The sequence below is a fragment of the Dendropsophus ebraccatus genome, chromosome 8 (genome assembly GCF_027789765.1).
Source record: "Dendropsophus ebraccatus isolate aDenEbr1 chromosome 8, aDenEbr1.pat, whole genome shotgun sequence".
Taxonomy (NCBI): domain Eukaryota; kingdom Metazoa; phylum Chordata; class Amphibia; order Anura; family Hylidae; genus Dendropsophus; species Dendropsophus ebraccatus.
In genome coordinates this window covers 90,722,188-90,748,483 of record NC_091461.1, presented here as the reverse complement: position 1 = coordinate 90,748,483, position 26,296 = coordinate 90,722,188, and the positions used below count along the sequence as shown (strand labels likewise).

Sequence of the window (26,296 nt, the reverse complement as noted above, 5' to 3'; positions counted from 1 at the left end):
GCCCCTCATCTTACCACCCAGCTCTAAGCCTTCAGCCCTCTCTTTGTAGCCCCCCAAGGTCGGCTCTGTGATGACATCACTATTGCGCGGCTGGGAAGAGACGAGAATCCTGGGAAATGTAGTCATGGTATTCCAAGCTTCTCATTGAAAAAAAGTAAATCACCAAAATGTCTGCAATTCACGGCGGCGGCCATTTTGTCGAAGATCAAGAGCACTGCTATGCTGATGCTACACTGGATTGTGTATGGGAAGGTTTTTGTTCTAGATGGTTACTATAGAGACCGCTTGCTTAGTTATACAGAAGACGTGTTTACTACTCGCGGGCAACAATGATATGTAAAAAATAGGGAGCATAAAGCAAAATGTAGTTCAGAGCGATGAGTAACAACAGGACAACAGAGGACAACCAATAACCAACGGCCACAGTTATAATCCAACAAACTACTGGGTTATCACTATTGGAACGCAAATACAAGGTGGAACGCAACGCTAACGTATATCGTGACGTAATTACGCAGGCGCCCGCTGGAACGCAGTGTTTAGCAGGGGAATGGACCGCAAAACCCGGAAGTAAAAGCGGCGGCCCGTCACAGATGCCGATATTTCCAGTTCCGGCGATTTAGTCAACAAGAGCAACGAAGCTTCTCTGTGTAAGTATGGATATCGTCTGTGAAATTGTCTGCAGGACCTGGTATGTGGCGGCCATTCCTGTCACCCCCCTTATATGCACAGCATGCTGCAGAGGGGGGAGGTCACGCCACTAAATGTCCTCATGAAGTGGTCAAGAGAGATTTGCCCTCCAGTGATTCCTGTGTGGTCACATTGTACAGAGAGGGGGCGAGATTATCTCATTATGTTTATATCATGAAGGAGAATAGAACAGTTTAGCGTTGTTTCCACCACAAAACTCCATATAATTTGGAGATGATTTTATTCTGCACCAGTACCCCCCCCTCCTCCCCTGTGTGCCATCTATAGTACTGCACTGTACTGGACCAGCCTGTTCAGTTCAATGCACCAGCCTCCACCAGCATTATATCCTGGCACAGCAGAGACGAGTAGGTGCTGGGCTGTGAGCGGTCAGACAAGTAAGGGACGAAGGTCGTGTGAATGTATTACTAGCAAAACCACCAGCTCTGGCTCCATAACAGCAGTAAGGGCACAGGAATTACATTGTCACCACTAGGAAGGGTTAATGTAACACACACCAAGTCCACCCAAATCAGTGACTCCAGTTTTACTCCTTAAAGTGTACCTGTCGTTGTAACTTTCAAAGTCTAAATCAACAGTACATGTGATATAAAGCAAATTGCAATATACATTCATTACTTTTTTTTTTTGTTGTTGCTATCATGCTATAAAACAAAGCTGTACTTACCAGAAATCCAGGTCCAGTCTCCTGAAGGCAGATTTTCTGACTTGTGCTGGTTGAAGAAAACAGACTTAAAGGGGTTGTCCGGCGATAAAAAATTATTCACAGAATAACACACATTACAAAGTTATACAACTTTGTAATGTATGTTATGTCTGTGAATGGCCCCCTTCCCCGTGTCCCACCACCCCCACCCGTGTACCCGGAAGTGTGGTGCGCTATACATTACCTGTCACGTGCCGACCACGGTCTCCGATCGTCAGCAGTGACGTCTTCTTCGGGAGGCCAGCGGATCTTCCCGAGTGCCGGCCGCCCTCTGCAGCGTCATCCGAAGCTCAGCCGCGATTGGCTAAGCACAGTTATGCTCAGCCAATCGCGGCTGAGCTTCGGATGACGCTGCAGAGGGCGGCCGGCACTCGGGAAGATCCGCTGGCCTCCCGAAGAAGACGTCACTGCTGACGATCGGAGACCGTGGACGACACGAGATGCGGTGAGTATAATGCACCACACTTCCGGGTCTAGCGTGGGTGGGGGGAAACACGGGGAAGGGGGCCATTCACAGACATAACATACATTACAAAGTTGTATAACTTTGTAATGTGTGTTATTCTGTGAATAATTTTTATCGCCGGACAACCCCTTTAAAGGACAACTCCGGCACCCCCCCCAAAAAAAAAAACAGACACACACAGACACCATACTCGCCATCCCTCCGCCATCCATTCGCCCGCCGTCCGCCTCACCGTCACCTGCGTCCGCCGTCCAGCGATGTCTCTTGCTTCCAGGTCCATGAGAGAGAAAAGGCTGAGCAAGCTGGAAGCCATGTGATGCGCTCCAGCCAATGAAAAGGCTGCTGGTGCGCATGTGCACCAGCAGCCTTTTCTCTTCCATTCACTCTCAATGAAGACGCCGAAGAGGAAGAAGACTCGGACTGCCCCCCAGCTCTGACGTCACCCGTCACCAGATGCCGCCCGGGAGAAGAGGACCGTGACGACCGTAATAGGTAATGTATACATTCTTTAACTTCCGGGGTGGGGGTCGGGAGTCGGAAAGTGGGGGAAGGGGGCCAGACCGGGTATTTAACCACATTACAAAGTTATATAACTTTGTAATGTGTGTTAAATAAGCCAAAAATTTTTTTCGCCGGAGTTGTCCTTTAACACAGGAGTTTCGGCCAGTACAGAGAGTCACGGCTCAATGTGTCCATCAATCACATGACTGCCTTCTCTCTGTGAGTGCTCAGATGGCCTGGGATACACAGGACTTCTTTTCTGACTGTTTACTGTTTTGTGAGAAAAATAATTGTCAGAAAACAGGAAGTTCCGTGTTCTCCATGATAACAAAAAAAAATAAAAATAAAAATGTAAATTGCAAACTTGCTTTATATCACATCTACTGTTGACTAAGATTTTAAAAGTTATAACGACAGGGACACTTTAATTACAGAACATATGGCACATGCAGACAATTACTATACAGATGCATAACTTTACATTCATTCACGATGAATAATTTCCTTTTTTGTACACTTTTTGAAGTCAGTTTTTATTTACTTCTTGGATAGACTGTACTGCCGTTTGTGACTGGGGGGGCGGGGCATGGTCACATGCTCCTCCATGTCGGCCATCTTATGGACAGACTCACCACAGAGCAGGAAAGTACAGCCTGGAGGAGGGGAGTCTGATTTTAGTTCTAAGAGGTACACAGGGACCTGCTGTCAGTACAGGGCTCCAGACTAAAAAATTTACCTGGGAGCCATTGGCTCCTAACCTGAAAAATTTAGGCGCCAAATAGAATATTTGGTCGCCAACATTTTAAACCATGTAAAATTAATGTTATGTTTAATGGGACTTACTGTGTGCAGAGGCCACGGCAGCATCCTCCTCCTTTAGATCCTTTCTTTTCTTAGTTTGAAAACGTTCAACATGGAAACTTGCAACTTGACAACCATATACAGTCTGACTCAGTACTTCAGCTTCACTTGGCTAGCCTTTTAATGAGGCTTACTCTTCTGAACTTGAACTTAAAGGGAACCTGTCGACCCCCGTACCGGGGTGACAGGCTCCCAACCCCCCGTTAGAGCCCCCTATACTCACCTCATCTTCACCCCGCTTCTGAAGATGGTCGGGTCACGGAGATCTCAGCCGCTGCAGCCGGCGTGCGCTGAGAGATGAGTCCAACGCTCATAGAGAATGACAGGAGAGTCCAGCGCTCCGTCATTCTCTATGAGCGTTGGACTCATCTCTCAGTGTGCGCGTCAGGCTGCAGCGGCTGAGATATCCGTGACCCGACCATCTTCAGAAGCGGGACCCGACCATCTTCAGAAGCGGGACCCGGCGCGATGAGGTGAGTATAGGGGGTTCTAACGGGGGTTGGGAGCCTGTCACCCCGTCACCGGGGGAGACAGGTTCCCTTTAAAAGCTTTCAACAGTCTATACATACTGAGCTAGACTTATATATATATATATATATATATATATATATATATATATATATATATATATATATAGATATATCTATCTATATATATATATATATATATATCTCACCTAGTGACTAATGCAAGTGACCCCCTACAATACAGACACCTGAGGGGCCCTGATAATAATAATTGTGCATATATCTATCTCCCAGTGTCTGCAGCCAGTTTGCCCTACACTTATAGATGGCCCCCTCCCCTTATAGATGACCCCCTCCTCCCCCCCATTATAGATGCCCCCTCTCCCCCCCCCCTTATAGATACCCCCTCCCCTTATGGATGCCCCTCTCCCCCCCCATTATAGATGCCCCCTCTCCCCCCCCATTATAGATGCCCCCTCTTCTCCCCCCCTTATAGATGGCCCCCTCCCCTTATAGATGACCCCCTCTACCCCCATTATAGATGCCCCCTCCTCCCCCCCATTATAGATGCCCCCTCTCCCCCCCCCATTATAGATGCCCCCTCTTCTCCCCCCCTTATAGATACCCCCTCCCCTTATAGATGCCCCCTCTCCCCCCCCCATTATAGATGCCCCCTCTTCTCCCCCCATTATAGATGCCCCCCTTCTCTTCCCCCCATTATAAAGCCCCCCCCCCTTTCCTCTATGCTAAGCAATATTTAAAAAAAATAAACACACAAACTCACCTGACAACCCGCTCCCCCGGCGATCCTCTTCTTCTTCGGACGCTGTCCCCGGCTGATGCGCGGCTGCCGGGGGTGTCCCGTCCTATCCCCGGCAGCGCGGCGCGTCAGTGAGCTCCCTGTACGCCGGGGCTGTGACTTCTGACACAGGAAGCGTCTCTGACGCGCGCTTCCTGTGCCGGAAGTCAGGGCCCCAGGCAGCTCACTGATGCGCCGCGCTGCCGGGGATAGGATGGGAAATCCCCGGCAGCCGCGCATCAGCCGCGCATCTTAAAGAAACAGCGCGCCGCCGCCGGGGCCAGTCGCAAATGGCGCCCAGATTAATAAATCTGGGCGCCATTTGCAAAATGTCAGTCGCATTGGCGACCATTTTGGTCGCCATCTGGAGCCCTGCAGTATATACAGTGAGCACACTTACTAATACTGTACACTGAACTGTTTTACTATAAAGTGGCCAACCCCTTTAAATAGGATATTCCAGGAAAATGTAAAAGTTCACCATAATCCTCTGTGTGCAGTAAAACCATAAAGTCCTTATCTCACTGGTTCACCTGGTGTTGTAGATATCAGATGTTTAGTTTCCCACTGCCGTGCATAATTTCTCATTCTAATGACGTACGTCTACGTGTCATTGAAAGGAACCTGTCACTGGGTTTATGCTGCCTTAAAGTAACTGTACCACCAGGCCCAGGCTGAAGCACTGGAGGTGGGCCAACCCACCCCCAGTGGGAGGAAACCCTAGCCCCTCTATAATAGGGTTCCATTGATTCTAATGGAGTCACGTCATGGAGGGGCTGGGGTTTCTTCCCACTGGGGGTGGGTCGGCCCACCTCCAGTGCTTCAGCCAGGGCCTGGTGGTACAGTCACTTTAAAGTGGCACTATCAGCAGGTTCTGCTTAGAGAACCTGCTGATATGCCGCAAGAGCTCTTTACCTGAGAAGGTGATAGCAGTTAGAACCCCTCCTCTGCGCCTCTGCAATCTTCCTAAAATCGCTAATTGCCCCTATGCAAATTAGGGGCTGAAGAGCATATGGGGTGTCGCCTGGGTCCGGGAGCACCACTCCGTCCCACCCAGTCCACCCCTCCTGTGCCGCCCCCTCCAGTCCATTTCAGCCAGCATAGCCTCCTCCCGTACCCCCGGCCCCCTCCAGTCTAGCTCAATCGGGAGGCCAGATGGTGGCGTAGTAGTTATGGTTATACGCTTGAGAAAGGGGAAGGTCTCCCTGAAACGTCGCGTGCGTTACTACGCCACCATCTGGCCTCCCGACCATCATGGAGGTCTCTGCTGATTGAAGGATACGAGGACTCTAACAGCAACCATGCCGGAAGCAACGACGGGGTCCATTTAAGTATCTTATGCACTTGGGTGTGAAATATTATTCCAATTAATTTTCTATTGTAAAAGTGTGAAATATTGAATATAAAAGAAAAGAGAACTGCAACAGTTGTGTCAGTTTATTTTATTTTAAAGCTTCATGGGAGAGGGGATTTGAGGCGTTCCCCTAATATTGACACATCACACCCAAAGCAAGTTGGTGCATTTTGTGTGTTTGGACTACTAGTTTATGCTACCCTGAGATAGAACAGCATAAACCTGCTGAAAGAGTCTATTTAAAATGGTTGTTTCATGAAGGTAACCATCTGGCTTCAGAAATCTCTGTTGGTCAGTTGTTATTGCCAAATTTGGCTAGACATTTTCCTTGAAGGAGGTGTCCTATATGTAGGGCTTATGACATCTATGTGCCAGTATAGGGCTTATGGTTATCTTTGTAAAACATCCACGTTGTACTGGAGGTTTTGGGCTCCACGGATTATCTTGCATGGGCATACAATTCTCATGTATAAGCTAAGGTGATATGAACGACATAGAGTATTTGAAGTAAAGGTTTAATTGTAATCACATTTATAATTCCTGCCACTTTGCTGAGTTACATTTCTCAACTGGCAATAATTCAGCTTTAGTCAGAATCCCTTGGCACCACACGGTCTATATTTACAGCACTAGAAGCCTGCTTTTAAAATGTACCTGTTATAACTTTCAAAATCTAAAACAGTAGATGTGATATAAAGCAAGTTTGCAATTTACATTCATCATTTTAGTTGTTGTCATGCTGTAAAACAAAGCTATACTTACCAGAAATCCAGGTCCAGTCTCCTGAAGGCAGATTTGTAGTCTTGTGCTGGTTGAAAAAAAAAACAGACAGAACACATGAAGTCCTAGAGTGTGACAGCTCAATGTCTCCATCAGTCACATGACTGCCTTCTCTGTGAGCGCTCAGATGGCCTGGGAAATGCTGAACTTTCTGTGTTTAAACTAAAGTATAGGAAGTGCTGTGTTCTTCATGATAACTAAAAAAAAATAATGAATGTAAATTGCAAACTTGCTTTATACCACATCTACTGTTCATTTAGGTTTTAAAAGTTCTAACAACAGTGACACTTTAACCCCTTAAGGACAGAGCCTGAAATGGCCTTAAGGACAGAGACAAATTTTATGAATTTGACTAGTGTCACTTTATTCATTAATAACTTTGGAATGCTTTTACCTATCTTGCTGATTCTGAGATTGTTTTATCGTGACATATTGTACTTTACATTTCTGGTAAATTGGAGTCGATACTTATAACAAATCTTTATGAAAAAAAACAAAATAACATGAAAAATTGTGAAAAAATGCATTTTTCCAACTTTGAAACTTTTTTGCTTATACAGAAAATGGTTATGCCACATAAATTATATATTAAATAGCATTAGCAACATGTCTACTTTATGTTGGCAGCATTTATTAAACTATCTTTCATTTTTTTTAGACAATAGAAAGCTTAAAACATAAGCAGCAAATTTCCAAATTTTCAGTAAAATTTCAAAATCAGATATTTTTAGGGACCTGTTCAGGTTTAAAGTGTATTTGAGGGGACTGTATGTTAAAAAGCCCCACAAAGCACCCCATTTCAGAAACTGCACCCCCAAACTCTGCAAAAGCACATCCAGAAAGTGTTTTAACCCTTTAGGGGAGTCACAGAAATAAAAGCTAAGTGTGTAAGAAATTTGAAAATTTTAATTTTCTGTGCAGAGATTTTATTGTAATCGAATACTTTTCATAATTATAAACCTTTTACCAGAGAAATGCACCCCAATAATTATTGCCCCGTTTCTGCAGTTTATAGAAATACCCCATATGTGGCCCTATTGCGCTATTTGACACAACCACAAGCCTCAGATACAAAGAAGCGCCTAGTGAATTTCAACGCCTCTGTTATACTTCAGGTTGGCAGAGGCTCTGGGGTGCCAAAACATAAAAAACACCCCTAAAGGGACACCATTTAGAAAACTACATCCCTCGAGGAATGTAACAAGGGGTGAGGTGAGCATCTGGACCCCACAGGTGCTTCATAGATTTTCCGAACAATATGGCGTGAAAAAAGAAAAAATTATTTTTTACACTAAAACGTTGTTCTAGCCTTCAATTTTTCATTTTCACAAAGGGATAAAAGGAAAAAAAAAACACAACGTGTAGCGCAGTTTCTCCTGAGTACAGAAATACCCCACATGTGGACATAAAGTGCCAAGCGGGCGCAGGACGAGCCTCCAAAGGGAAGGAGCGCCAATTGGCTTTTGGAAGCTGGATTTCGCTGGAATGGATTTCAAGGGCCATGTCGCATTTACAGAGCCCTCGTGCTGCCAAAACACTGGAAACCCCCCACAAGTGACCCCATTCTGGAAACTACACCCCTTAAGGAATCTAACAAGGGGGGCAGTGAGCATATGGACCCCACTGGTGATGGGCACAAATGTGGAATAATGTGACGTGAAAGTGAAAATTTTCATTTTTTTCACTTTCATGGCACAAATGTGCCCGTCATCCAGGGGTCCATATCCTCATTGCACCCCTTGTTAGATTCCTTGAGGGGTGTAGTTTCCAGAATGGGGTCACTTGTGGGGGGTTTTCAGTGTTTTGGCAGCACGAGGGCTCTGTAAATGCGACATGGCGTTTATCATCCATTCTAGCCAAATCCAACCTCCAAAATCCAAATGGCGCTCCTTCCCTTAGGAGGCTTTCCCTGCACCCACATGGCGCTTTATGTCCACATGTGGGGTATTTACGGACTCGGGGAAATTGCTCTACACATTTTTTTTTTCTCTTTTAACCCCTTGTGAAAATGATAAATTCAAGGCTAGACCAACATTATAGTGTAAAAAAATGTAATATTTCATTTTCACGCCACATTGTTCCACATTTGTGCCAGTCACCAGTGGGGTCCATATGCTCACTACACCCCTTTTTACATTCCTTGAGGGTTGCAGTTTCCATAATGGGGTCACTTGTGGGGGGTTTCAACTGTCTTGGCAACACAGGGGCTTTTAAATGCAACATGGCCCCTCGAAATCCAATCCAGCCTCAAAAAACCAAATGACGCTCCTTCCCTTTGGAGCCTTACCCTGCACCCGCATGGCGCTTTATGTCCACATGTGGGGTATTTCCGTACTCAGGGGAAATTGCTCTACACATTTTGTGTTTTTTTTTAAATCTTTTAGCCCCTTGTGAAAATGAAAAAATCATGACAAGATCAATGATTTAGAGTAAAAATTTTTTAAAAAATTACCCTAAATGTTGGTCTAGCCTTGATTTTTTCCATTTCCACAAGGGGTTAAAAAAGAAAATAAATGCAAAACGTGTAGGGTAATTTCCCCTGAGTACGAAAATACCCCACATGTGGACATAATGTGCCATATGGGCACAGGGCAAGCCACCAAAGGGACAGAGCGCCATTTAGAGGCTGGAATGGAGGATGGAGGCCATGTCGCAATTACAAAGCTCCTGTGCGGCCAGGACAGTAGAAACCCCCCACAAGTGACCCCATTATGGAAACTACACCCCATAAGGAATCTAACAAGGGGTGAAGTGAGGATATGGACCCCACTGGTGATGGGCACTTATGTAGAACATGTGGTGTGAAAATAAAAAATACAATTTTTTTTTTTCATTTCCACGTCCCAAATGTGGCCGTCACCAGGGGGCCATATCCCCACTGCCCCCCTTGTTAGATTCCTTATGGGGTGTAGTTTCCAGAATGGGGTCACTTGTGGGGGGTTTCTACTGTCCTGGCGGCACAGAGGCTTTGTAATTGCATCATGGCATCCTCTAATTGGAATGGCGGCCATACCTATTTAGCTGGGGAAAAGGGACAATTTTAATTTATTTGGGGGTATTAGGCCAATTATTAGTTTATAAGGTTGAAAATGACAGGTGTCCATCAAATTCAACCTGTGTTGATCCAGAGGAAGGAAAAACCCTTGTGAGGCAGACGACAGTAGCCTCATCACAGGGAAAAAATTCCTTCCTGACTCCATAATGGCAATTAGAATAATCCCTAGATCAACGTGACCCCTGAAATAGGAATAAGGGACAGAATTTAGATAATGTAGAACCCCAATAACGTGTGGTGCACCTTGAAGCGATCCAGTATGCAGAGGTCGGGGTGCAGAGGTCGGGGTGATCAGGACAGGTGTCACACTGGAAAATGGTGTACTTCCTGATCCCCCTGTTACGCCACACTCTGCACTTCTTCTGGGGTCTCCTGTTTTCCAGTGTGGGGGACGTCACCTGGAAAATGTTGTCCTGGTGCGGTACAGGGTCCTTCATATCCAGAAGCGCTGGGTCCGCTCCATGGCTGCTAAATATTTGGGCTTTATTACGGCTTCTGATATTTTTGGATCGTGCCGCAAGCTACAGTAGCTTGGGCAGCGAGGGACCAGAAGAGGGGGTGCTGGTTTAAAAGTTATCCCCGTACAGGTGGTAACCTTTATCCAGCAGTGGGAAGATCAGTTCCCGAACGATCTTCCCACTAACTCCGAGGATGGGAGGGGGGGGTTTATGCAGGATTCGGGTGTCCCTTCCTTTATACACTCTAAGGGTACGTGCACACTGCGGAATCGCGACAGATAACCCTTCACGCATTCCGCAGCTGGCACCCACCGGCAGACTCATGCAGGCGTGCGTCTCCGTCCGTGTCATAGACTCCATTCTATGCACGGGCGGATTCCGCTCTCCGACCAATGTGTTCATTCTTTGGATGGACGATGGAATCCGCCCGTGCATAGAATAGAGTCTATGACACGGGTGGAGACACACGCCTGCATCAGTTGGCCGGCAGGTGCCAGCTGTGGAATGCACAAAGGGTTATCCTTCGCCATTCCGCAGTGTGCACCTACCCTAAATCTGTAAGTATACCCTGAGGTACTCTCACAGAGTTTGTAGAATTTCAAGCCATACCGTCATCTCTTATTTGGACGGTACCGGCGGAAAAGACGTGTCTGGGGGGCAGCGTACGCTACGCTACCCCCAGACACGTCACTGGATGATGAGGATGAATAGAGGAAAGAAGGATCGGAGGCAATAATAACGTATGCGTCCGAAGCCGAAAACACCCTGGGGGCCATCTTTATACCGGAACTAGTATATGGGGTATGTAAATGTGTTCTGGTGTAGTGTAAAACTTTATTTTGTGTAGTGTGGTGTAATGTAGTGTTTTTTAACGTTTTTTTTTGACAGTAAGAAAAAATATACCTACGCCAAAAAAGAAGCTGCTGATAAATGCCGCACTTATGTGCGGCACTTATCAGCAGACAGTGGCGGTAGGATATAGGGGGAAAAACACCCCTACGCCAAAAAGGAGGAGTTGCTGATCAGCGGCGCACTTAGGTGCGATGCTGATCAGCACTCAGCGGCGTTAGGGCGAATAAAAAAAAAAATAAAAAAAATTGGGAAAAAAAACCCAAAAACTTTTTACCCCAAAGCAAATGATCAGTGTACAATATACACTGATCAGCCGCTAGGGGGCAGTAGAATGGAGATGGCCGAAGATGGGGGCGACGGAAAAGCCCGAAGAGCTGAAGATTCCCGACGAAGACCGAACGAACCCGGAAGTGGCGGCGACAAGGAGAAGAGGACGCGCGGGACCGCGAATCTTCGTTCCGGAGGCCAGGATCAGGTGACTATGGTACACCTGCACCACACACACACCTGTTCTGCACCCCTCAGCTACCTAGCTGAGGGGTGCAGAACCCCGCCAGACACTTTTTTTTAACTGTAAGATCGCTGTGATGGGCCGGCCGGTACTGGCCGGCCTATCATGGCGATCGTGGGGGTGGCACCAGCGCCATCTTTCTGTAACTTATGGCGATTGGTGCTGTCCCAGACAGCACCAATCGCCATTGCTTTCGGGGTCAGCGATGACCCGGAAAGCTGTATTCAGGTGCTATCGGCTGATCTGTATTGATCAGCCTATAGCAGCGATCATCGGCATGGGGGGGTTAATCACCCCCCGTGCCGACGAGCAGAGATTGCCTGCTATACATTATAGCAGGCCATCTTCCCCGATCGCTGTGTGTGAAACATCGGGCATAAATTTACGCCCTGGTGCGTTAAGTACCAGGCTGTGAGGGCGTAAATTTACGCCCGATGTCGTTAAGGGGTTAAAGGGGTAGTGCGGCGTTAGAAAATTATTCACTAAATAACACACATTACAAAGTTATACAACTCTGTAATGTATGTTATGTTAGTGAATGGCCCCCTTTCCCGTGCGTCCCCCCCACCCCCGGAAGTGTTGTGCACTATACATACCTGATTCGTGTCGACCTCGGCCGCCATCTTGGGGACAGTGACGTAGTCTTCGGGAGGACCGCACTAGCCCTCCTTCATGCCGGCCCCCCTCTGCCGTGTCATCAGCTGCTCAGCCGCCATTGGCTGAGCTTAGTTATGCTCAGCCCATCGTGGCTGAGCAGCTGATGATGCGGCAGAGGGGGGCCGGCATGAGGGACGGCTGCAGCGGTTTGGCCGGCCTGCCGAAGATTACATCTTGGTCACAAGATGGCGGCCAGGGTTCGACACGAATCAGGTGAGTATAATGCACCACAGTTGCGGGTCTAGCGTGGGGGGGGGAACACGGGGAAGGGGGCCATTCACTAACATAACATACATTACAAAGCTGTATAACTTTGTAATGTGTGTTATTTTGTCAATAATTGCTAAGCGCCGCACTACCCCTTTAAGGACTAGCACCATCAGGTTATGACATATTGATAATGTGTCTATTAAAGTTGTGCCAGTCTACCAGAGGCTTGCAATGGTCAGGTAAGTGTGCCAGCAAATGTCTACTATAGTGCATGCTGTTCTTTACTGCACCTAAATAAAAAAAAATTTGAAGTAATAAAAAAAAAGTTTTGTCTGGATCATCGCCCATAGAGGGATGGCTTTAATTGACCTAGATAAAAGGGCAGGGGGTGGTATATATGATACACATGCTATACTCTCCTCTTCTGGTCCCCCACTGCTGTGCTGAAGCTCCACTGGTCTGTACTACAACCAAGAATAAAATACCCCTGAAAGCTTGGATGATGCTGGTGATAAATCACACCAGGGAGTTGAAGAAGTTCGGCAACATTTTTTATTAAAGTATTGTATTGCCCCCCAAAAGTTATTCAACTCCCCAATATACACTTATTACGGGAAATGCTGATTAAGTGCTTTTTTTCCCTGCACTTACTACTGCATCAAGGCTTCACTTCCTGGATAACATGGTGATGTCACGACCCGACTCCCAGAGCTCTGTGCACAGATGGTATCTGTGTACGTAGAGTTTACAGTTTCATATCTAAATATACATGGAAAAGTGAAAAAAAAAACCACTGTATAACCGTTCCTCTTTTAGGTGCTGAAAAAGCTTTAATACAGGCACGTCATAACACTTTTGCAGAACCTTAAAGAGGAACGGTTATACAGCTATTTTTTTCCCTTCACTTTTTTATGTCTTTATATCAATGTAAGAACAGATTTTTTTATGATTTGGGCTCTGGGAGAATGCATGGTCATTAGCATCGGTCTATGGACTGTAGGATCATCGCACATCTTAGAACCGCTAGCATTCTGTGATACATGAAGCTGAAGCACTTCTTTAAAAAGGTACCTATTACTCCGTTCATGCAGCAGAATACCTTTTCAAAAACTTGGCAGTTCTGCACTCTGCTGCTAATGCAAGCCTTGCACGGACCTGCCGGAAGCGCCTTGGGCAGCATTGTAATACACTACACTACATTACATTACAATACTCTCAATAGTAGTAAAGTATTAGAGGCCGGGGTCTTGAAAAGTTATCCTGCTGCACATATGGAGTGCTAGGTAGCTTTTTACAGACGTGCTTAAGTAATAATATAATTTTACCCTCCCAGCATAAGGCTGGTGAGGGTAAATGGCTGACCTGACCCATTTTTGGGTGTTTTTTGTTCTCTTTTTTTTTTCTTTGTTACAATTTTCTTTTTTATATCTGTTGGCATGAAGTATTGTGGCATACTAGTTTCTGTAACTTCTCCCATTTTTACACTTCAGAAAAATATCCAGTAAGTTTACCATGAAGGCTTCCTCTGGCAGAAACCTCCATAGTTTTACTGCTTTTACAGTAAAGAATCCCTTTCTCTAAAGCCCCTATTTCACGGTCTGACTGTGAGAAGAAAACGAGCGCTGCCAGTGCTCGTTTGCTTCTCTGTTCGCTGCCACAGCCATTACACGTGGCGGCAGCAAGCGGGTGAGTGCGGAAGGGGCTGCGGGGAAGCTGTCTGGGTGATCGCTAGATCGTCCGGGCAGCCCATGGAGGATAGTGGCGGTCTTCTGCCACCGCTCCTATTCCACCGAGCGACGGCAGCAGATCGCTGCTATCGCAGTTTTGTCTTTTAACATGGTTGAAAGACAAACGACAGCAACGATCAGCCGACATGAATGATGTCGGCTGATCATTGCCTTTTATTCCACTGGAGGATTATTGGCCAAATACGGCCGATAATCGTTCCGTGGAATAGGGCCTTAATTGTAGAGGTCATAGATACAGTCTTGGGTATAGGTACATAATAGACCTGTGTCCTCTAGCTGTTGCAAACTACAATTTCCATCACGCCTAATAATGTTACGCCTAAAAAAAAAAATTGTGCCCCTTTTTCTTTTCCAGCACCAGCATTTTACTGTATGCCACTACTGTACTGACAAGCAATGGATGATAAGAAATGTAAGAAGGAGGGTGTGAATGTTACCTTTCAGAAATCACAGGTATTACAGAATTTAGTGTGACTATTAGTACTGCATATATTGCCTGTTAATAGTTGTTAAGTCTACTAACATGGTTGCATTAAACATTTAGGGGGAGTTTCTTAGGCTTGTGAAGATAAAGGAGGAGGAAGAACCCACAGATATTAGCACAGGTGAGTATTTACACAGCACGTCTGTCTTATTGTACATTTACCAGAGAAGTGTCTTATTCTGCATTCCCACTTGTGGCCAGAAGGGGGCATCAGTGTTAGACCACTGTTCTCTTCTTCACATAATTCCCCCCCCCCCCCCCCCCAAATCACACAGCATAACCTTCTGTGTATCTTATACTCAGTTCAGGGTGTTCATCCTTCTATAATTTATGGTGAAAGAGACCTGGTAATATAATTACCTATACAGGTCATAGTAACTATTGCCCAGGATCCCTGAACACACTCTTTAATAGGTCTCTCCGTTGTGGGGAACATGCAGGAAAGACATGCAGACAAGTAGCACACTCCAGAGTATGAGGTCCCTGTAGAGATTCAAAAATACAGTGTTTAGTCATTGTATGTGTTTCCCACAGATTGCTCCAGTAACAGAAATTCGCCAGAAAGATGTCCAACACCTCGCTATCCACAGAATCGCCAAGAGGACGTTGGTCCAGCTGACAAACATATTAAGGTATCAGTGGCATACAGAATATAGTCCTAAAAGTCAAGAATATAGCTAATATAATACTGCCTCCTATGTACAAGACTATGACTTCTATAATACTGCCTCCTATGTACAAGACTATAACTACTATAATATTGTTCCTATATACAAGACTATAATTACTATAATACTGACTCCTTTGTACAAGGCTATGACTACTATAATACTGCCTACTATGTACACGGATAGGACTACTATACTATAATACTGTTCCTATGTACAAGACTATAACTACTATAATACTGACTCCTATATACAAGAATATAACTACTATAATATTTATATGTACAAGACTATAACCACTATAAGGCTATGTTCACACTACGTGAACAACCGGCCGTTCCGTGACCCCGGCCGCGTCATGGAACGGCCGGTCTTAGTACTGGCCGGGTGATCTTTCCGGCCGTGGACCTCTGATGCAGGCGCATCAGCGCGCGCCCGCATCAGAGCTTCCCATAGCCCACAGTGAAGCGAGCGTCCGGAGCCGCTCGCTTGACTGTGTGAACTGACAGGGCTTTCTGCGGCCGGAATTCACTGAATTCCGGCCGCAGAAAACTGACATGTCCGTTTTTTTCCGGCGCCACATGGGATCCCGGCCGGAGCACATACGATGTGTGTACGCTCCAGCCGGGATCCCATTAAAAATAAAGCTATGTCCCACCCCGCAAAACTACGGCCGTAGTTTCACGTAGTGTGAAAATAGTCTAATACTGACTTCTATATACAAGAATATGATTACTAAAAGGATGCTTTCTATGCACATTAGTAAAACTAATACAATGGTCCCACAACTCACAGTAGCCACAGGTTACAATATTTTCAAACATACAGTGGGTCTTTGTGGACCATCGTAACTTGAGACCAGACTCCTCATGCAATTCTACAGACAGTCAGGATCTGCGGCACGTGAAAAACTAGATCATTGACCAATAAAAGTGGCAATTTTATTAGTAAAACCCCAGTATTACTGCAGTGAATTCAGTGGCTGTCTAGTATCTTCTCCCTACAGTATAATGTGATACCACATGTCCACTACATATGCGGCTTCATTTTATTTTTTGGGACCTTGTGTGATCTGTACAGGACCCTGAAAATGCTCCAGTCCGCTACATAAAAAGTAATCTACAGTCTCCAGTAGCTCTTTCTGACTTCTGTATGTAAGGACTTTCTTTACCCTTATTAGTTATCTGCTTATTTTTCCTGAAAACTTCCATAGAGTTTTGGTCTCAAGATACAATGGTCGTCCTGGAACCAATTAATATTGCAACGTAAGGTACTACAGTACTGCCTTCTATGTACGAGAATATAACTACTGTAATACTAACCTCTGTGCACAAGAATATATCGGCTGTAATATTGCCCCTATGTACAAGAGTACTACTGCTATAGTACTGCCCACTATAAATAATAATATATCCTGAGTTTTTGTCTTTGTGTTACTTAGGAGGAAAATCTGAATATTGTGGTAGTTGATGTTGGTCCAGAGATTCAAAGAGAAAATGAGAGGAGTGTAAGGGTTAAGGAGGAGGCGATTCCTGCTGACATTAGCCCGGGTGAGTAATAGTATCTATTATATAGCACAATTGCACATGTTCTAAAGAGTAAAATGAATCTGTCCAGTAAGTGAAATCAAGAGTTGCCCAGACTGCTGTTTATAATATGAGGGTGTTGAAACATAAAACCTTTAAGATACGACATGGAGAGAAAGGAGCGACTGCACATCCCACCTATGGCTGATACTAATGCCGCTAGGCCTATTTTAAAAACTAACGCCAGGATGTTGGTATATAATTTTATCAAACCATAATAGCCCCATGTACCACGTGCAGGTCCCCTGGTTCACACGGGTCCCTACGCTAACTCCACACTGTGTCAGTCAGCGACCGCCAACCCCACAAAGCGTGCACATGCAGGGAAGGGGGGCCATGGAATGGCCCTGCAACCCCAATGTCACAGGACCAAACCCAAAATGCCCCACCAGAACCTGGCCAGCACACCGGCGGGGAAGGCTGCCCCCAAACAACACAAGTATGAATATGGTATTGCACTCACCACTGCTGCTGTAGACAGAATGGGAAAGACATAAGGTACTGAAATGTGAGCACAGGTATATCCTGCCAAAATTTTTAAGCCTGGAAAGCAAAAGAATTAAAGTTATGTTACCGGGTCACCAGGAACAATCAGTGTACATAAATACTACTTTTGCAGGAAATAAGCAATTTATATTTTCTGAGAAAGCTGTATATGGTAAACCATAGGCCACCATCCAACATAGTTTTGGGGGAGGATAGAATAGCTTAGACTTAGTAATGTTGGGTGCCCAAATATCAAAGGGTTTATACACTACATTCTTTTCATGTTTATTATCTATTTCAGTACACATGAACACAAGGCGAAGTTCCCTGCGAAACCCTTACAAGAAATGGTGGTCTCCTGCTAAAAGTAGTCGTGCAAGTGCTCATAAGGTAATTTTTTTCTGATGGTAGTTCCAGCCAAGAAAAAATTGGGACGTCTCTTAATCCTGTCTTGTAAACTTCTTGTCAAAAGTGTAGAAAAGGTACTCTGAACTTATACCATAAGAGGGCATGGCCTACAGACCCCATACACTTCAGAAAAAATTCCACCAAATCTGTCTCGGCCAGACAGATGAGACTGTAATGTGTATGGGGGTCCCTTAATGGTGCGTTCACACCTACAGGATCTGCAGCTGATTTTCTGCAGCAGATTTCATTTAAATAACTGAACACAGCATCAAATCTGCTGCAGATCCTGTAGGTGTGAAGGCACCCTTAGGGTGCCTTCACACGTACCGTATCGCTGCGTTTTTATCGCTGCGTTTTTGCTGCGTTTTTTTACATGCGTGTTTTGATTTTCACATGATGATCATGTGAAAATCAAAACGCGCATGTAAAAAACACAGCGATACGGTATGTGTGAAGCTACCCTAAAGAAAAAATTATCTAGTATGTTGTCGTCCCTGATTACTTTGTTCTCTGGAAATAAGCTGCCACCTGAGGTAGCTGGCTGCAGTTTACTCCTCTATCCCCATGGAGAACACATGAATGTATGGCAGAACAGAGCGTACATGTGTATGGGGGAGGAATAGCTGTTAGTCAAAGAAGCTGTAAAAGATGCATGGGCACTTTTAGGTAAGACAGTAGCTAAAAGAGGAGGTCAGGCTGTGACGAACTTAATTTTTTTGTTTAACCCTAGAATGTTTTTCATGTAGATGCAGCATTGGATTAAAATGGAAAATGGCTGCGTGGCTGAACCAAGTAATTTTGATGGAGTTAACTTTTACCGGTTAACTTTTACTTTGCCGATTGTGATGTTAGAAGTGATAAATGGTTTTTTTAATAGATGGATCTCTCAAAAAAGAAAATTTATTCCGAATATCTCATGAATCCACAGTTCCTGAAAGAATTCATAGACATGTATCGGTCCTTTCCGTGCCTGTGGAACGTGAAGATCTCTGACTATTCCAACAAACAGAAGAGACTGAAGGCGTATGACAGCATGGTCAACCTCTGCCGGTCTGTATGCCCAAGCGCCAACATCCAGTTTGTTAAACATAAGATTGCCAATTTGAGAACAGTCTTCAAGAAAGAATTTAACAAAGTACAGGTCTCTAAAAAGACTGCTACCTCCGCTGAAGATGTGTATGTGCCCCGGCTGTGGTACTTTGACCTGCTTAAGTTCACAATTGATCAGGATTCCCCAAAAGAAGAGTTATCCAACTCCGGAGAATCCCAGGAATGCCGACAAGAAGAAGAGCCAGTTGATGAGACCAATGAGACCATGGAGATTCTGGAGGACTCCACTAATGTGTCTCAGGTATTTCATGTTAGGTGATAAATTGTCTGTTATGTTTTGACTTTTTTTTTTTTTTTTTTTTTTCTTCTCACTGTTTGTGGTCTTTGGTTCCCTGGAGCACAGTATAAAGCTTCTCTTCAGCTCGCGGCACGTACCGGCAGAATCTTTTTACCGGAGAAAAGTTTTAATCCACCGGAGCGTGGCAGGTAGAGGCGGAGAGGTAGTCACCTAGGCGGGTCACCGCTCTCTGTCTGTCGGCACGCTTGAAGGGGATGAATGATAGGCACAGAGGCCCTTTACTGGCGCCTCTCCCTGTCACTCAAGCACGCTGACAGACAGAGAGCAGGGACTACCTGCCCGTCTCTGCCTGCCACACGCTGGCGGATTAAAACTTCATTTTCTCCGCGGCCGGTTCGTGCTGCGAGCTGAACAGGAGCTTTATACTGTGCTCCGGGGGTTCCCTTTTAAAGGTCCTGCAGCCTCTTCTGTCTTGCCCGTTTTAGTAAATACTTTTTATTCCCTATGAAATAACAATTCTAGAACATCTTTTCTTATATCTTTGTTCATCTATAGCTGTTCCTGTTATTTTTTACTAAAAATGTATACCTAAATAGCCAACTGGGATTTACTAGTTGGAGGCCTGTCCCTACACTATCTAAGATTATTCAATCAAAACTGACAAGGCAGGGGCAAGCTCCCAACTGGTAACACTGGTTTTAAAATTGCCATTGAATGGGGAATACTAAAATAGGCATGTCAGGAAAGGTCCACTTTAAACGTGTTTAATCTCTATTATGCATTACCTGGGAAAAAGACTCAGGAGAAAAATATTTTCAAATCAACTGCTTCAAGAAAATTCTACAGATTTATAAATTATTTCCAATAAAAAAAATACTTCCAGTACCTATCAGTTGTTGTATGCCCTGCAGGAAGTGGTGTATTCTTTCCAGATTGTCACAGTGCTCCCTGCTGCCACCTTTGTTTATATCAGGAATTGTCTAGTGCAGTAGCAATTCAGGCGGCAGTAAGGAGCGCTGTGGGTGACTGGGAAGAATACACCACCTCCTGCGGGACATACAACAGCTGATAAGTACTGGAAGACTGCATTTTTTTATAGAAATAATTTATTGAATCTGTATAACTTTTTGGCACTTTTTGCATTAAATAGCTCAGTATTGATAGGATATGTGGAAGATTACCCAGTTTAAAAGTGACATTCCTGGTGGTCCATCCCTCCTTTAAAAGGGCTTGTTTGGGGACATGTTTTTACATTTAAAGGGTACTATCAGCAGGTTAATCTGCTGATAGTTCACTATTGTGCACAGGGAGCTGAGGATGAAGGAATGTCTCTTACCTTCATCCTCTTCGCCATTCCTGTGCAATTTTGTAGTTTAAGGCTGTTTGGAGCACTGGGGGTGGGGCCCCTATAATCTTATAACCAAAAATGGCACACACATGCAAAACATGAGAGTGCATAGGTAACTGAGTATTTTGGGAGTGAAACTAAATAAAATTGTATCGTAGAGATTTCTCAGAAAAGACCTAATCAAACTCCTAGTGATTCCCAGAGTCAATCCACATTGCCCAAAGGTTCTGAAATTGCTGCAGGGTACTACATGTTCTATAGGCCCCTTTCTCCATAATCATTGGGCAAATAATTTTAGCAATAAACTCTGCTCTGGTGTGTGTGGGAGATATAACATCAAGCCAATGTAAATCGTTCGGCTTCCGAGCCATATACCGCATTCACACAATGGGCAGTTTGTTTGGGTTAGTGAATCAGTGCTGGCTTCTATTTAATTTCCAGCCATAAGAATAACATCTGACCCCAAACCCGACTAGCGTGAATGATGCATCTGCAGGTAGCATTGGAAGATAGGTCAAAAGGCGCCATTTAAAAGGGGGCGAGACTCTTAAGTAACTCCGCCAACTACCAGTTACGGAATCTCAAGGCGTGATAAGTTAATAAGTCAGTAGGAATTCCTCATAGCGGTATACTGGGTAGCCCCCATTATATTTTGCAGTTCCCTAATCTTCCACCATGGCTTCTGGGAAAGCTGGGGGTTGGCGTCTACAAAGTGACCACCCCAGCCACGGAGATTTTGCAATTATAAACATAAATAATACACCCAAGGGTTGGGGGCCGCCAAACCATCATCATCAGGTGGGGATTGGATAAAGCTGCCTAATGACAGCTGGCAAGATAGGATGGGGAAAACCATAGGGACAGTATTGGGTCACAGGCTGCAGGGTGCAGTGAACTGGTCATAATGATCACATTCTGGAGAGAGAGGGGACCCCAATATACCCACATAGCGATTGTATTCACCATTTGATGCAGAAAGATTTTGACATTCAAACATGCAACTTTCAGGTAACCAGTAACAGCCAATCGGAGGATGTAGACTACGACCCCCAGGAGGACATGCCATTTATAAGGAAGAGAAAGAAAGCCAAACTGTACAATGATGACGACCTGAGCAATGAGCTGCTCACTCAAGCCGCAGCCATCCTGTCAAAAAACAATGACGAATATGACGCCTTTGGTATAACGGTAGCATCAAAGTTACGGAAGATGGAAGAAAAACAGAGACTTGTGGCTGAAGTTCTTATCATGGATGTTTTATACAAGGGCATGCTTAACCAATTAAGTGAAGAATCGTACATTGCCGATTACCCCATTCAATACTACTCATCGAATGCAATGAGCTGACCGCCTTCCTATAGGTTGCCTCATACTTCTCCTCACCAAATGGCCAGGACGAGCTGTGACTCTGCGCCCGTGTAAAATGTCACATAGGTGGGGCTCCTCATCCTGTTTTAAAGGGTAACTCCAGTAGTCCAGTAGTTTTGTTTTTTTTCCTCTTTGCCTTATGTAAATATGATGTGATGGCTGTATACTAATCATATTGGATGTTTTCTCTGCCTGTGTTTGTAGCGTTACAGCATTGTGTATAACTTCCGTTCCCTCCCATCCATTATCCCTCAGCCTGCAGTCTGAAAACCCTGTAGATGTGGATGTACGTAGTCTATAGCCGGGAGGTATGAACTCCATTGAAAATATATAACTCTACTTTTACATGGTTTGACAACGGGGAGATGATTTAATTTGCATTTAGGAATTTATGAGATCCATAATGCTCATATACTGAATCTTTTCTATGGGAGGGGGAGTGATCACCTACAGCAGAGAGGAAAATGGGGTCACCTGGAGAATTTGTCTGGACCACACAGGATGATGGAGTTCTCTTATTGTTACTCATTTCATGCGTTGCTATCTCATGTCAGCCATTCTCATCCATGGGGAGGCCCAGTTTTCACCAGAGTTCGTGATAAGAGTAGCAGTCATTGTTTTATGTAAAAGATGTTGTTACAGTAAAAAGACGTTCTTATCCAAGGACATCATCCTTATATGCGGTCATGTCAAAAAGTAAGGACACCCCATGTGAAGTTTTAATGCATGTGAACATATGAATATTTGGCCTTCACCTAAACAGTATATGGAGATAAAGGTGGTGTAACTGAACCTGACACTTTCACCACTGACCGTAAATAACAAACCAATAAAAGTTGTGGTACTCTAGGTTAGCACTGTCCAAAAATTATTCTCCAAAGTGCAGAAACAGATTTATTCCATACAGCACAAAGATGAACCATTACCATTGGAAAGTCCAGGTCCCCCGTTATCGGAGAATAGCAAGTGCCACCAGAGGCTTCTGTGTGATGATAGAGAGCTCCCTTGCATGCACAATTTTTGTTAATTTCCAATTCTGTTGCACAAAAAGTCCGGCCTCAGGATTTTCTCCCCATGTCTGCGATCTGCCATCTGACAGGCCCCGGGACCCCCGCCAGAAGGCTTTGAATGCGCTGAGCATGAGTGACCCAATTTAGTGGATGCCCAGTGGGTCGTAAGCAAGGGCAATAGAAAACAAAGCAGGCACATGGGATTAGTGAGTTTATAGCTTTCAAATTACACTTAAAAAAAATGTACGTTCGAAATATGTTTCAATAAAAATAATGCATCAGTATAGAACTGGTTTTCTTTGGGACACCCCTTTAATAAAGAACCTGATTCTTGTAATGAGATTGGGAGAGAAGCTCTCGGCTGTTCTCTTCTTCTGCCTCTATGTAGCAATTAATGGGGTCTGAACACCCTGACCGATCAAAACGTGACCTTTCAAAAAGTGACAGTAATGGTCGTTGAATGTTATTATGGTGAAACCACACCTTTCAATTATAAAGAGCAAACCATACTAAATGCTGAGGTGTAAGTCAAGGCCGGGTCCTCTATTTACACAGTGCAGCAGCCATAATGCAGTTTTTACCTTGATCTTTGCTAATTTGTGGTAAAGCCTGGATTTAGCAGAAAGTGCTGCAAATACTTTTATTTTCTGTTATTATGAAGATCAAAGATTCATATGTTTTCATAAAAAAAAAACAAGGGGTGTCCTCACTTGTTTCCTATCTGGATGTATAATAACATTATGCACCATGCATTTCTTGATCATAATAGTCTTTAATAATGAGAATAACCTATGGAGTTTTTTTTCCCTCCCCTTTGGTTACATAGTTTAGTTTGGTTTTCTTATCAGTTGTCTTTTTTTTTTTTTTAAATAAATGACAATTCCTATTTCTGCCTTGTGTTAGCCCGCACAGTGTGCACATGGAGTCAAACCCACAGCCTCTACTTTATGGACCAGAAGTCACTTTCTCCATGTAATTGCATAGAGACTGACTTCTGGTGCACATAGTAGACACTAGGTGGGTAGGGCTGGGCGATTAATCAAATTAATTTGCCCAGAATTTTTTAATCTATTTTAGATTTTTTTTGTGAAAATCGTAAATTTGATTTTCACAAAAAATCATGGTGGGTGGTCCGGAGAGGGCGGTGAGGTGCGCGGTGGCGGGCGGTGAGGTGCGCTGTGGCGGGCGGTTCGAAGAGGGCGGTGAGGTGCATGGCTCCAGCCGCTTATGCTAGCTGAGCATACGTACATAGTATCAGCGAGGCCTCTAACCGTGGTATGACTTTGTCCATGTATCCTCGATGATCCTCCATACAGAGTAGGGGTCTCTGAGTACTCAGCATCCACTATCCGGACACCAGCAGGGACTCGGGTTCTGACTGTCCCTCTTACATAAAATCGCTTGTATCTTAAAACAATCAAATCTTCACAGGAGGACCCGAACGAAGCCGTGGGATAATGGGGGCTATGAACAGCTGCACCCCGGTCACACTGACTCCCAGATAATCATTTCTAATCACCCAGCGTCCACCTACCACGTCCGCCGGAGGGTCGGGTCCTGGACACACTGGGGAGCGGGAGAGCCAGGCCCACACTGCTTAATGGGGCTGCAACCCACCAGGGAGAGACAGAGGGTTAATAATGAGGGAACAGGGGGAAAGGACCATACATAACCCCACTGTATACAGCTCCTATATACACAGCATCACTGACACATGTACACCATATTACTACCCCCCCACTGTCACATATACACAGTATCACTACTCCTCCCCCCCCGTCACATATACACGGTATCACTACTCCCCACCACTGTCACTTATACACAGTATCACTCACACTCACCCCCCCCAAATAAAAATAGAGAATCGTCCAAAATTAAAAAAAACAACAAAACACTAGTTAGGAAAATATCAGTGCTACTACTTAAAGGGGTTATCCGGAGAACAGAAAAGGTCCTAACTTTTCTGCTCTCCGGGGCTGCACTTCCTCCCCCTGACCAACTCTGGTGATACCTTCCTAGATGAGAGGGGGGTGGGAGCATTTTGCAGGCAGTGACATTGAGCAGCTATTGGACATTGCATGTGGGTGTGGTTTCACCTGCTACATCCCCCCCCCCCCCTCTCATCTTGGTAGTTATCACCAGAGATGATTAGAGGAAGAAAGTGCAGCACTGGAGACCAGAAGCAATGGGACCTTTTTGGCTCTCCTGATAACCTCTTTAAATATGCCTCCATACAAAAAATTCTGAGTGATGCTTTTAGGGTACAAACCCACTTGACGTATTTGCTGCGTGAATCAGTCTTAAAAATAAGCAGGCAAAACGCAGGTTGGCTTTATACAATTGTTCTGCGTTAAAATACGCAATTGCGTATTTTTGAAGCGTGAAGCTTGTTAGCAAAGCATCAGTTGTTAACAACCTGTGCGAAAAAAGGAAGTAGCTTCATGCTCCAAAAATACGCAATTGCATATTTTAACGCAGAACAATTGTATAAAGCCAACCTGCGTTTTGCCTGCTTATTTTTAAGACTGATTCACGCAGCAAATACGTCAAGTGGGTTTGTACCCTTAAGAGCAGGAATAGTGTGGTGGCTGGATTTCATGAATGAGATACAAAAGTAATGTTTTGTAGTGGTAATTGCTAAAGAATGAAAACTTATTTTTGGTGGAGTTGCCCTTTAATATGGTTATGTACACAATCCAATTGGACTGTGTTTACGCATGATGTTTTTGCTGCAATTTTTCATCAATAGGGTGTTACTTTACCGCAACTGGACAATTAAAGGAAAAATAGTGGCATTTTGCAAAATCTGTGTGCTGTGTGTGAAGTTAGCCTTACCCCGATTTTCAGATTGATTTCCTAGTGGGTAATACTTTGATGCTTTTTTTGTTAGCTCCTAAATAGAGACGAGCAAATCTGCCGAAAGTTTGGGTTCGCGTGAAGCTGACCTTTCAGCAGGTTCACTTATGAACTGTTCATGTCAGGCATTTGGATTGCTCGGGGCTGGGTTTTCAGACCCCCACAGATCTCTGGAAGGAGTGGGGAGAAGGGCACCGCTAAATACTTCTCTCCCCATCTCACCCAGAGATACAAGTGCTTCTCCCTTCTAATGAATGCGTGGGCTCTGAGCACCCAGACCCTGACCAATCAAAACTTTTAACATGTCTCCCTGACAGATCGGTTTTTAAGTAACAGTGACACATTAAAGTACCCCTCCTAGTTCAGTGTCTGGGGTACATTATGGGAAGCACAGTTCTACAGTACATTTCCCATAATTCAGTGCCTAAAGGTGATGGACATTTGCACGCCAGTATTGTTTAAATCGATAAAATTGATTAGTATTATGTCAAGTGTAGGAACAGCCATGTTCTCTTTTTTCTGATAGCATGCTATGAGTGTTATTTACATGGCAAGGTCTATAGATATTTTTTTGACAGCAGGTAAAGCTGACATT

General features: G+C 44.7%; 2 protein-coding genes across 3 annotated transcripts in view; one reads left to right on the top strand and one right to left on the bottom strand.

Moving 5' to 3' along the window:
- Nucleotides 1-148, bottom strand: part of LOC138800063 (zinc finger protein 420-like) — an 80,051-nt gene extending 79,903 nt beyond the window's left edge. Inside the window, exon 1 of the mRNA XM_069981870.1 lies at nucleotides 15-148. The gene's annotated coding sequence lies outside the window, so the exon portion shown is untranslated. The remainder of the gene's footprint in view (nucleotides 1-14) is intronic.
- A 406-nt stretch (nucleotides 149-554) lies between these two features.
- LOC138798725 (uncharacterized) lies at nucleotides 555-24,004 on the top strand. Of its 2 annotated transcripts, none has more exons than XM_069979291.1 (8): nucleotides 555-650; nucleotides 14,492-14,589; nucleotides 14,681-14,741; nucleotides 15,155-15,252; nucleotides 16,730-16,838; nucleotides 17,662-17,750; nucleotides 18,697-19,119; nucleotides 21,473-24,004. In XM_069979291.1, exons 2-8 carry the CDS (start codon nucleotides 14,533-14,535, stop codon nucleotides 21,809-21,811), a joined length of 1,176 nt encoding a protein of 391 aa, XP_069835392.1. In that variant the 5' UTR covers nucleotides 555-650; nucleotides 14,492-14,532; the 3' UTR covers nucleotides 21,812-24,004. The 2 variants fall into 2 exon arrangements, with proteins under 2 accessions (XP_069835392.1, XP_069835391.1); XM_069979290.1 differs by having other exon boundaries at nucleotides 18,646-19,119.
- Nucleotides 24,005-26,296: the final 2,292 nt, after the last annotated feature.

Bases quoted from the DNA above. Each gene is read 5' to 3' on its own strand.
- LOC138798725 (XM_069979290.1), top strand. From the start codon at position 14,533: ATGGATGATAAGAAATGTAAGAAGGAGGGTGTGAATGTTACCTTTCAG. The intron at 14,590-14,680 runs GTATTACAGAAT...TTAAACATTTAG, and splicing joins TTACCTTTCAGAAATCACAG to GGGGAGTTTCTTAGGCTTGT. The intron at 16,839-17,661 runs GTGAGTAATAGT...TATCTATTTCAG, and splicing joins TCCTGCTGACATTAGCCCGG to TACACATGAACACAAGGCGA.